At 40.3% G+C, this 12,933-nt stretch overlaps 1 protein-coding gene across 2 annotated transcripts in view; it reads right to left on the reverse strand.

The window, feature by feature from the left end:
- dlg5a (discs, large homolog 5a (Drosophila)) overlaps nt 1–10,703 on the reverse strand; it is a 37,183-nt gene extending 26,480 nt beyond the window's left edge. For both annotated transcript variants that reach the window (XM_060872364.1, XM_060872363.1), the window contains exon 1: nt 9,913–10,703. In XM_060872364.1, coding sequence (XP_060728347.1) covers nt 9,913–10,213 — 301 coding nt within the window. In that variant the 5' untranslated portion in view covers nt 10,214–10,703. The remainder of the gene's footprint in view (nt 1–9,912) is intronic.
- Nucleotides 10,704–12,933: the final 2,230 nt, after the last annotated feature.

The raw sequence follows: 12,933 nt of genomic DNA on the forward strand, positions 1-12,933 counted from the left end.
AGGCAGCAGCAGAGCCGAGCTCTTCTCATCTGCTTACACCCTCATAGCCTCAGGAGACGTCAGCACTCTGCTTTCACACTGACACTGGATGATGAGAGAGAAATGCACAGATGTGCAAATCAAGCCTTGATTTAGCCTTGGGAGAATACTACAGAAATTACAGCAAGGTTTTTAAGAGGGAGAATTTTGGAGAATTTCGGTGTGTTGCTTTCTCTGTGTATGGGTGTGGCTTAGTAATTATTGATGTCGGCCTGCTGAAAAGAGCACGTAGGAATGAAAGTAAATATTATTTGCAGGGATAACTGTGTATCGAATGCATATGATTATATAATCACACTATAATCACATTTAAGTATTTATAAGGGGTGTAATAAGCCAACAATTTGGATTAATGCACAGTTTTAAAAGGCAACAACTGAAGTCGATTGATGCAACAGTCTTGATTATATATTATAACTGAAAAAAGGATAAACTACTTGTGTGTAAAACACTTTCCATATAAATATCCATTATACAGTACTGATTACTCTATGTGTTAAATTGCCTTACTGTACTAAAGTAGCACAAGCACCAGCTTTTGCCACAAGGCTCAGGAAATCAATGTTAATTGCAGCCAGTCAAACACTTTCAGTGTATTTCTACAAAAAAAAACAAACTGACGCCAATAGCTGTTAAAATGAGATTTCTGCCAAATCCGGTCTACTTGTGTCAGTCGAGCTGTGAGTTCACCCTTCATGTGCAGCTCTGAGGAATAAAAACACAGAGCTTCATGACTGAAACAAGCAATTATTTTGATAACTGTAATGAATAAATCTCTCATGTCTTGAGAATATTATCAAGTGCTTACATTCACTAAATATTTTATTAGGAACACCTACACATTCATGCAATTATCTTCAATAAGTTGTTGGAGCCATCTTTATACTTCCACCATGTACATGACTAGGATTACAATGTGTGCATATGACTGCAATAGGTAACATTTCGTCGCTGTCGGGCGGAAACCTCATATGTCCAAATTTGGTCAATTTCATATTTTTTCACATATCGATGCTATTGGTCAGTCCCCACGTGGGTCTGTTATTTTTACAAGTTATTAACCAATCTAAAGTCTTGAAAATAGCTTGAGCACAAATCTCATAACTCCATTGGACACTTCAACTGTCCACCTCTTCTTCGCTCCGCGGGAGAGCTTCGTGGCGTATTTCTCCTTAATAAGAGTCGCAACGAATCAACACGTCTTCTGAGGTAAATGTCTTCAAAACACTGGGCTCAAAGAAAAAAAAATCTTGACCCCCGCTAGGAAAATAACTTCCTCTAACACCTCTAGTGGTGGCTAGAGCAGTTAAGGTTCTGGGTTGTTGATCGGGTTTGAGGTCGGGTTTATCGGGTTGGGTTGAGGTTCAAGCCCCAACACTTACAGGGGTATCATAGCTGACCAGAGCTCTGACCCCAATCTCCAAAGTTGTGATATGCGAAGCAAGAATTTTGTGTGTGTGTGTGCGCGTGTGTGTGAGAGAGAGACAAAAAAAGGCTTCTATTCTTCTAAGGGCTGAGGACAAGAAAAGACAATCAACATAAAAGACAGCAAATATAAAGTAGAGAAAAGTGGAGGGTAAAAACACAACCATATTTGGGGATGATGGAGAGAATGAAAAGCAAGTAACTACTTCAATGAAAAAAAAAATATATTATATAATTTTATATAATAGTTTAGAAATGAAGTAATTACACTGTGTGCATTTCTGCTGACAACAAATACATATATTAAAGACATGGTCCATGATGTTTGAAAAATGCTTGAGTCGGGCCGACTCAAAAATTGTCGTCAATACACAGCAGAGATTGTGTTCAGTGCGCATGTCTGACATTAGCCTCTGCCGTTACCTCTGCCTCTGGTTCTAGGTGTTGAACGCTGTCTTCCGTGTGAAACGGAGCTAAACCTTTCACAGTACAACACACAGTACGACAAAAAAACATTTGACCTGTATTACCATAGTGTTACTCATTGAGTTCATTTATTGATAAAAATATCCCCTCGGCCAGCTGCCCCAGCAGGTTCCGCCATAATAGTTGCCTGGGTTGCGTATGTATGTGTGGGGCGGAGCTACCAAAACAGGGGTGACACCCATTTGGGTTAGGGGCGTGTTTGTTTAGGTGATTTCAAATGTCAACACTGGCTTTCAAACATAGTGCACGCCGCCATGTGCAAGCAATATACTAAAAATGCCACTGTTGATTAATTAATTGGTTCAAACAATTTGTTTGATTAAAATAATAATTGATTTAAAGAAACTTATGTTTTCATATATAATTTGGGTTATTCAAATAAAATGTTTTAACACATTTATCACAGACAAACACACACAGATATCAGTCATAATATTACAACCAGTGTAACGAGCAACTTTGAGAAGGGTCATATTGTTATTGCTAGACGACTGGTTCAGAGCATCTATCTGCGTCGCATATCCACAGACTGGTCCCCATGATGACCTTTGTCAACAATGGCCATGTAAGCATCAGAACTGGACCATGAAGCAATTGGAGAAAAAAAAAGGCCCACTCTGATGAATCACACTGTCTTTTACACTGTGTGTGAGTGAGTGTGTGTTGCGTGCCTGGGAAAAAATGCCACCAGGATGCACAATGGGAAACTGATAGGTTGGCAGAGGCAGTCTCTGGGGAGTGTTCTTCTGGGAAACCTTGGGTCCTAGCTTCATGTTGATGTTACTTTGAATCATACCACCTATCTAACATTGTTGCAGACAAAGTACACCTCTTCATGGCAACAGTATTCCGTAATGGCAGTGGCCTCTTTCAGCAGGATAATGTGTCCTGTCACACTGCAAAAAAATTGTTCATGAATGGCTTGAGGAACAAGCCCAAGCCATTCTGAGTTAATGGTGAATACTTGTCCCCCAAATTCCTGAGACCTCAATCCAATCGAGCATCTGTGGGATGTGCTGGACAAACAAGTCCAATCTTCTTCTAATGTCTTGATGCCAGATACCACGGTCCACCAATAGAGGATTTGATAGTTGTTTTGATGGCATAAGGGAAACTACACAAGATTATGCATTTGGTTTTAAAGTTATGAGCTCACAAATTATTGTCAAACTTTCGATCTCCTGGTGTAAAGGTAAATGCTTCAGTGGTACGATTCAAGAGTCTTTTAAACAAATTTAATGTCACAAGATGTGATTCTCAAAAACAAAACAGAGCTTGCATTTTAAAAGCGTTACATTTATCAGTGTAAAGAATAATCTGATTCAAACTAATAACTGGGAATTGATCAGTGAAAATCTAGGATCCCTGTCTATTTGTATTCCAAAACGAACAGATCTGAGCTCAGCTCAGCTACTTTTATCAGCCTGAGGTTCTGCCTGTCACCATGCCAGGCCTGCAGAGATGGCTACAGAGAGAGTCTGACAAACGATTCTGTTTACCCACATCTCAGGCATTTACATCAAACTTGTTCTGGCAGTGTTCCTTCTTTCCTGAAGAAGCCAGTTCTGTTTGATTAAATCTGGAGTGAGCCCAGCTCAAAGTCACCCCCTTTTCTCTCTCAGACAGCAGAAAGACATAGTGCACGGCGCTGCAGAAGCAGAGGCACCACACGGCCCAGGAAGCCTTTGTTCAATTAGCTTGCAGTTTCCAATAAGGCCACATGGCAAAGCTGTGGCACCAAGGGCAAGATTCAGGAGAAGCAACAAATCAGGAATCAGCGATGTTCACATGACATGCTAGTATTTACAGTTGATTTGATGAGTGTGAAAAGTGAAGAGCCTGCAGCATAAATCTCTCACATATCAGATGATGTCACCCATGAGGAGACCTTCACACTATTGAAAAGGTGGTTTAGCAGCAATGTAATCCAATAGTCACCAGCTACAAAAGGAGATGAAATTACATCATGTCACCTTTGAGCAAATTAAAAACAGATGATACTGAATTAAGGGGGGGTACGGAAGCAAGACAAGCGGAATGATGGAAGACAATATGGGAAAAGAGAGTAAAAGGGAAGAAAAATCATATTTAAAACAGTTTCCCACCATTTAGAACATTCTTTACAACTCTTACCATATAATTAAAAACATCTGAGCTTATTTTCCACATATAATCCCTTTAAAAATAAAGCCAAAATCCCTGCACTTGAAGGTTTTTGCGTATTTGAATCAAGAATGATAAAGTTCAGGTGTATTTATCTTGAACCCAGTGCTATTAGCATTGTTAACTTAGCTGCACTAAAGTGAGAAATATGTATCTTTATTTGTTACGTAAAGCCATCAAACAATGCAAAGCTTTAAACAGATTCTATTAACAAAGCAGCCAAAAAGCAACATAGCTGATTTCACGTCTCCTTCTACAGTACTTTATTCCGCCATCTTTGAAATTCGCCAGTGGTTATTCTGGTTCTACTGGATTATTTGTCGTAAATTATTCTTCAAAGCACATCATGGTCTTTTGCTTGCAGGACAATTATCTGGCAGCACTGGGCACTTACCAGTTTTTAGATATATTTTTTTTCTTTCCAAGTTTAAGTCAGCCACGTAAACACAGACGAGCACTGAGCAGTTTTTCAGCCACATAATACACTTGGTCACTGTGTCAAAAGCTTTATCCATCATTTTACTTTTTTTTATTCCATACAAAAAATTGAAATCATTGGTCACTTAAACACTTTGGGACTTGGCTTTGTTGGAAAACTATCAACACCCTTTGTTATTTTCCTATTACAGAGTGACCAATCAGTTTTTTTAAAATCCTTGCTCATTACTTTAATCAGTTCAGCGATCATACAGTGCATTACTATTTGAAGGTATAATTTAAAAAAATGGTTAGCAAGTAGGCCAATATTTATATATGTGTTATAAATCACTTCCCCGTAAAGAATTCAATCGAACTGCACCGTCACTTTGGTAAGAGTAACGGTCCTTTAAAAAGTGCCAAGCGGCCACATTTAAATTTGCCCTACTTTGCTAAATAGCACAAACTGTTAGAGCAAATGCTGTGTGTTTCCTAAACAAGACATGGAATATAGGATAAAGTCATGTTAGAACAGTACAGAATGAAAATGACCTGGAGCAAACATTCTCAGACTTCGCCAAACAAGTTCAATATGTCTAAACTGACTGAAATCCACGTTGCATTAGGTAATAGTGTCTCAATCTGTGTCTTGCAGTTAAGGTTGGATAAGGTTCACCACCACACTAAAATACATTTCCTTTTGTTCAGCCCAGCACACCAAGCTGTGCATTACTGCCTGTTCCACACTTAATAGCTGCTCTTAACCTACTAAAAGCTACATGTGTCAGGTCAGTCAGCCGTGGGAAGATTAGTGGGCCCGTTTTCAGAAAGCCTTTATTACAGGGTCTGAGTATAGCCAGCTATCAGTCCAGTGTCAGGCTTCAGGTCCAGACTAGAGAACTGATGGGACTCACAGCAGCACTGTTTATTTCTATTGCTGCACAACCAGTATTTAGACTTTGGCATTTCCTGTGCATTTCTCAGTAATTAAGAAGCTTGGGATGGCTTGCAAATAGTAATTAAGTCTTTTTTGATGCTAGTGACTCATGTAGACAATGCCAATAGTCTCAACACCTTGCAAACACAAGAACCTATTCATGATAATTTCATTTAATGCACACACAAGCAATCAAGAAGTCTTGTTTCAGTAAATGATATAAATGAACAAAGACTCATAGCAAATTTACACATCAAAATATCCTACAATTAATATTCTGCAATATATTCAACACAAAGCCATTTAAAATTAGCAGCATATTCATTCCAGCTCTTTGGTGCACTTGGTTGTATTAATCAGGTCCAGTTATACAAAAGGCCGTCTTGCTGAGTTGCAGATACTGGATTAAATGCATGACAGCAACAGCAGCTAAAAGTAGAGCAACATCTACTGCATAAGGCCAAACAGAACAGTGAGTGTGCAGAACAGGCAGCATGAACAAATACAAGTAAATACAATACTGTTCCTGGAAGCTGGTATGTTGACGTGTAACACCCCTTAATGCTGTGGCAATAGTGCAATCAGCTGAGGTGAGAGCTGTCTGACTGGAGAATGATTTTTACCAGGCAGGTTCATTAACATGCAGAGATGACAGAAGGTTTTTAATTAACTGTGCAAAATATAGCCCAGCACAGAGCAGTTTTTTTTCAGGAACAAATCGTGTCAGTTCACACATTCCTAAGCTCATTCGCAGGTAGAACCTTGAAGGAAAACCATATGCACAGAAACTCCACATAGAGAGTAATCCTAGCTCAGGCTCCAACCAGGACCAGCAACCATCTCTGCCTATATGTAACAGTCAATTCACGGTTAAACGTAATCAGGAGAAAATGTTTTTATTAGATAGTATTATTACACATAACTAGCTCACCATACCTTATTGCATTGCAATAGCTACCTCTTATGTAGTAAAATAGGTTTCTGAGCTGAGGAAAAAAATATAACCTTTGGTCAGGACATCATACTGGCAGGTCTGCTTGTCCAGTAGGCAAGGTAATAAATGTATGATCCTCAGCTCCTGTAAATAAGCATTACACTTACACTGATCTTTAAAAAATGGCAAAACAACAAAAGCAGATATTACACCTTCGCAAATATGCAATGATTCCTAGATTCAAAAATCATCGTAAGTATTGCATGAAAGAGACAAAAGTGTTTGAGAGACATACTGTCCTGCCATTACTCCCTCTGTCCACAAGTTGGATCTATTGGGATCTGAGCTGACAGCCCCTATGGTCCATAAACAGAGCAAGCTGCTGACAGTGCACTTTGGGTAGCTCAGCTTAAAACAAAAGGCCTGTTGTCTCTGCTCAGCCCTCTGTTTGACTGCATGAAGGAGTCACCCTTTGGCCTGCTGTGGACAAGCCATTTCAAATTAAACAACCACTTGATTTTAGAACAGAAATGGATGGTTTCTCAATGATGCATTTTACAGAGCCAACTCCCACTCCCAATCCAGCCAGTGGTAGAGAGCTAGTCTACAGATCACAGCAGATAAATATTTTAGGTTGGAGGACTAGGGATGGAGCTGGACAGAAATTCCAGGACAACCTTGTATTTAACATGTTCCAGGGAGAAGTATCAAAGTCAAAGCTGTGGCCGTGGCCGTGCAGAGATTTGTTTTTCCCCCGCTTTTAGCACACCACATGCAGCTCATGAAAGTATTGCTAATTAGCTGAGGAGAGTGGGTTAAATGAGGTGGGACTCTGCAGTGCTGCTCTCCGCCTGGAATGGAGTCTGACACCTCGGATCTAAACCAACGTGACTGTCTAGTGTGCAGTGCAGAGTAAACATCACACCAACAAAGTAAAAGCAGCACAAGAGCTATAAACTGGTCAAAGGTCTAGGCTAGGTCTGTTTAGAAGTCACAATAAATAATTTGGTTTTAGAAACGTTTCCAGTACGTCCATTTAATTATATTGTTCGTAAAACTCAATGATTTGCAGTGCATATCATTTGCCTCCCTGTTTATGTTGATTTATGATGGTGTTCAATATACACTGCAGCACATGCAGTGTGCAGCTCCTCCAGCCAGCATGAGGAAGCAGTGGGAGCTGCCACCACACTGCCCTGCCCCTCCTCCACAGCTCCCAGCCCCACTCTCAGCCTGTGTGTGTGTGTGTGAGAGTGTGTGTGTGCTCATGACTGTGGGTGTAGGTGTATGTGTGTGTTTGGGAGGCTTGGCAGTGAAAAGAGTTGAGGCTCAGCAGTGGCAGCTTGACAGAACGACTTCAGAGCAGGTCGCGATCAATGTAACTCATCATACATGTTAGTGTGTGAGCTAGCCAGAGAGAGGGAGAGCTCAGGCTTTCATCTGTCAGTTCAGAGCCGGCTTGGGGCTTGGATCATTTAGGTCTTATGCTGCTAAATCAAATCACATCACACGTGCCACAGAAAAAGTAATGGAAGTGCTGGAAAATGTTTCAGCCCGAAAAACTGTACGATTGAGGGTTCTTGAATACACTTGATCAGTATGCACTGTTACAGGATGAAGCATTTATTAGAAAAATAAGCTTATAGTAAGGAAAGCTACAGGAAGCCCATAGGAATCAAAGACTACCAAAGTATGAAGAATAAAACAAAACAGGGTGCAGTTACAGGAAAATGACAAGATGTGTCCCGTCATCACCCCGAGAAGTGATTTATTGATCACTTATTTATATAACACAGCAATTTGTCAATTATTACAATGTTTAGTTTCTTACTGAACTACACATCGTGCTTTTTAACATTTATACAGAAAGCTTTTTCAATGTGGTTTGAAGATCATGAGCCATCCAACAGAGCAATAATTGCCCATTCTCTCTAGATGGAACGGATAACAAACTCTTTCTTCCATCAATCAAAACTCCACTAGCCAATCACAGGCTGCCGTGAGCTCATGTATGCAAAATAAAGTAAACAGCACAAGGTTATGCTGCACAGTGACACTTGTGAGCAGCAGTTCCAAAATATGTTATTTCCTGGTTTCATGTGTCTCGGGAAGAAGCATGTTATAGCCTTTCATTCTCCCTGGTTGGTAACAGGGAAGAGTTAGCCGGTTTTCAGGAATTTGTGAAAGAATAAACTGGGGAAAAGAGTTAGATTTAATGTTGTGGAACCTCCATAAGTTTATATTATGACTTATATTAAAGTAGCTATAAACAGCTATAGACTAGTTATCACATGTTAATGAGACAATAAATGAAGCTCATCATGTTACTGGGAAACAAAAATGTGTTAACTGCCCCGTCATGAAGACTTTTCAATAACAGATATCTTATTAAACATTACTGATGATGGATTCCTCTTCCACAAATGTAAAATAAAAGTTCACAAGACAAACAAACATTTTGTTTGGTTTGTTTAATATTAGCCATAGATTTGGTAGACTGTGACTCACAAGTCTCACAAGTGAATTAGCTGGTCATGGGCATTAATATAAACCAGTGGGAGCTACTATTGGAGCCATGCTGTTCTAGACAATCAACACCGCCTGACCACAGACAGACTCTTTTAAAAGTCTCTTTTATCACACAATATAAAGTGCATACGTGGTGGGTTAGAATGCGCTCGCAATCACAACCATTGATGTACGTGATCTGACAGTTCTCCCCTTTAGGGGAATCTTCGAAGCGGCAGTCAGTGCCATGCTGAGAGCACACGCGTTTTTTGCTTTTAGCAAGCATTAATATTTTATAGACTTTCTAAAACTAACTCTTCCTCCATGTTTCGTCACTTAAAAAAAACTCAAAAGTGGAGAACATTTCGACAGACAGGGAATCAGAACAAATCGACAGAACAGCATCGGATGATATGACGAGGGACCACACAGAAAATCACATACTGATCCTCACGTTTAGCTCATATACCTGACAGCAGGGCAAAAAAGTAAATAACGCCTTAATTATGGAATAAAGGTTTAGGCAACTAAAGGACTGCAAGTGTTCTTATGGACGGGCAAGTGTTCCCATGGAAACCACCACTTCCAAAGGCGTGGATCAGGAACACATGATGTAAAAAGTATTACATTACAGATGCTGTATGATGTAGAGGAATTTTTGGGTTAACCAAAGAAAGTAACTTTTGCACATGAGATTCTGGCTCATCAGTATTAAAATAAAACTCCTTGATGCTATCATTCTTTTTTTTTGTTGATATGTTTTCAGCTCATTTTGTAGATGAATCTAAACGAAAACACTGCACAGGAGGGAATTAAAAGGTCGTGTAAAGCTAAGACTATGCATTTCAGTGTATTCTTGGGGACGCTGGTGTAATTTTTTATACTCCACACTGGTGTTATTAATGAAACCTCACACCAAATCTCAGCACCACTTCCACTAGGTTAGATTAGACATGGCGACCTCCCTCCATCCTGCTCTCAGTGATGATCCTGTAACTCTTACCGGAGTGATGATCTGCAGGTCCTCCACCGTTGCTGAACAGGGCAGAATACAGGTGAGGATAGGTTTTCTCCAGTGCCACACACAGGGCCAGGAAATGGTCGCTTTCCTTGTTCATGAGCATCTTCAGCAGCTGGTCCACTTTCTCTGAGCTGGAAGAGCAGTTCTGGTCCAGTTCGTGTGTGTCCCGCTCGCTCAGGCTGCCGGATTTGACGAGCAGCTCGATGAGTCGCTGTGCGTCCGGGATGGACTGCACCAAGTTCTGGTGGCACTGCTCTAACAACTCTTTGTGCTTCGGCTCCATTGCACTTCGCGCAGTTCCCTAGCTAACTAGCTATGCTAGCTTCTTGTTATGTCGGCGGAGACGGTGACCTCGACTCAAACCCAGCAGAACCACCGATACACCAAGCAGGAACTCCGTTTGCTTATGGTCACTTGTACGATTTGAGCGACTGTGCCATGATATACGATGGCTTAATACAGCAGTTTCTGATTACACAGAGCAAAAAGGCACACGAAGCCATATTTGTTGCCTGAGGCTGTTGACTGCACTAAACACTGAGAGCTAAGATACATTTCCACAGCTCACTTACTTTCTAGCCGCTTCTTTCCTCTTCCACCGCAATTCTCCGAGCAGCAACATTTCCATCCACTTTTAGAATTTCTTCTTCGCCATTTATTCGGTAACGTGTCGACTTTAGTGCGAGCGAAACTACGGTAACTATTGGCGTTCCCTACTCAAACTGTAAGCTCCGCCATGTCTCAGCAGCTCAGAGTAGCTGCTGCCTGCTGTCAATCAACTAGCTTCACAATAACCATGTAAGGTAAAAGTGGGCGGGGCTCCGTACAGACACACCTGATTTCTCTCAGTGGGCGGGTACCTTTTATTCTGCACATAAGTTATTTAAGTTTCCAGCTAAATATATTTCGATCATCGGGTAAAGGAAGGAGGTAATAGCAGTGAAATACGTGGCCATTTTCCACAGTGAGGGATAGAGAACTGAAATGTTACCGGAATGACCAGATTATTAGAAATGAGGGGAAAGGAACAGGAAATCAGGAAATTGGTGACCCACTAAAATATATAGTCATAATCCACTTTTATAGAATCCCTGTACACCTGCACATGGTCTCATCATCCAGTCATGTGGAAATGTAAAAAAAAACCATGCAGAATCAGATCAAGAGCTTCACTTAATGTTTGCACATCAAACATAAGAATAAAGAAAAACTCTGATCTCTGGGACTTTGTGGCATGTGTGGATGTTGATCTGAAAATGCTGATCTTCTGGTGAATGTCATGTACAACAGTCATTAGAGTTTTCCAGAGTCATTAGAATGGTGCGAAAACTAAATCGAGTGAGTGACAGTTCCGTGTCTGACGTGACAGGTCAGAGGAAGTGGGCCGGTTTGGTCTGAGCTGCTGTTTCTCCATGAGATAACTGCATGAATGTGCAGATGTACAGGTGTTCTTAATAAAGTGGAAGGTGAGCATATACAGGAAATTTTATTCCTTCATTTAAAATGAATTGCCCCAGTATGTACTTTTTTATACTAACTTCAAAGTTCATTCATTCCTTCATTCCTTCATTCATCTTCGGTAACCATTTTATCCTGGTCATAGCCAGAGTGGATCCTAGGAACATTAGGAGTGATACACCCTGAATAGTATGCCAGTCCATAACAGGGCACCATGGACTCAAGGTGTGAAGCAGGTTGTAAAGGACAGTAACCGGAGGACTGAACCAGAGACCCTGTAGCTGTGAGGCAACAGTTCTACCTGCCATATCACTGTGCCATCCAGCTTCATGCTTCTCTAGATTATTGCCCTGGACGTGAGTTTGTTGTGGTAAGGCTTAATTCCATGGCAGCATGTTCTCTCCAATTCTACAAATAGTCTACCATGCTAGTATATCCTTATGCTAATTAAAATGGTCTTATTTTTTTCACCTTGAATGATAACAGGTAAATATATCCCCCGACAGACATTAATCTAAATACTACAGATAAATTTGAGGTCAAACCTAGAATTTTAAAGTCATCAGGTACCCATAATAACTCCCCACAAATAAATAAATAAATAAATAAATAAATAAATAGGATTATACTGCAAATATCCTGTTATGTAGGACAGGATTCTGACTGCAGAAGCACAAGCAGAATGTTGTCACTGACTAGTCACTATTGGTTTAATGTTAGGCTATAATTAAACAGCCACTAATTACAGATCACATTATTGTACACAGAACATCAGGGTGCAGTTATTGTGTGAGTGCAGTGTGTGAGCTAAAGAATGTCTCATTCTATGCTCTGTGCAATGGTCTTGCTCAAGCATTCACTGATCTTAAAATGCCCACAGATTAAGAGCGCTACAACCCCACTGTGAATTGCGTTACCTTTAACACACAAAAATACAACTCCAACCGGATGCTGTTGCAAACTATTTTATTTGATATCTACCAATGAACATACATTTTGCAGAAATATCTTGTAAATAGTGAAGACAAATGAGATTTCAAGGATAATAAATAAATCAAAGGTTAAATTATTAAACTGAAATGATTATTGCAGGACAGATGTTTAATTTCCATTTCTGAACACACTGCATGAAAAACTATAAAGCCCCTCCACCCCCTCTCTGTATGGTGGATTTAAGCAGCCATCACTAATCCTACATTCTTGGTGTTTATACTGAAATGGCATTACTTAATATTAATGAAATACCTATTTGGTTGTTTCGGAACTAGCTGAATATCACAGCTTGCTAAGTGATCACCTAAAATGCTGGAATTCCCAGATGTTTTCTAAGACACATCATACGAGCATTGCTATTTTCTCCCCATCTATGGGCATGTGTTGCTGGCGTGCATAACTGTGGTGGTGTCCCCATTTATCTGGCATCAGCATTTCACTATTAGAAGACAGTGACACTGCTCTCTGGTGGTAGTTCAACAAAACAGGCATTCTCCAACCACTGCATGCACTCGCTTCATTCTTAAATCCTGGGCTGATAGGAAATCACCT

This window comes from Tachysurus vachellii, chromosome 6 (genome assembly GCF_030014155.1).
Source record: "Tachysurus vachellii isolate PV-2020 chromosome 6, HZAU_Pvac_v1, whole genome shotgun sequence".
Lineage (NCBI taxonomy): Eukaryota > Metazoa > Chordata > Actinopteri > Siluriformes > Bagridae > Tachysurus > Tachysurus vachellii.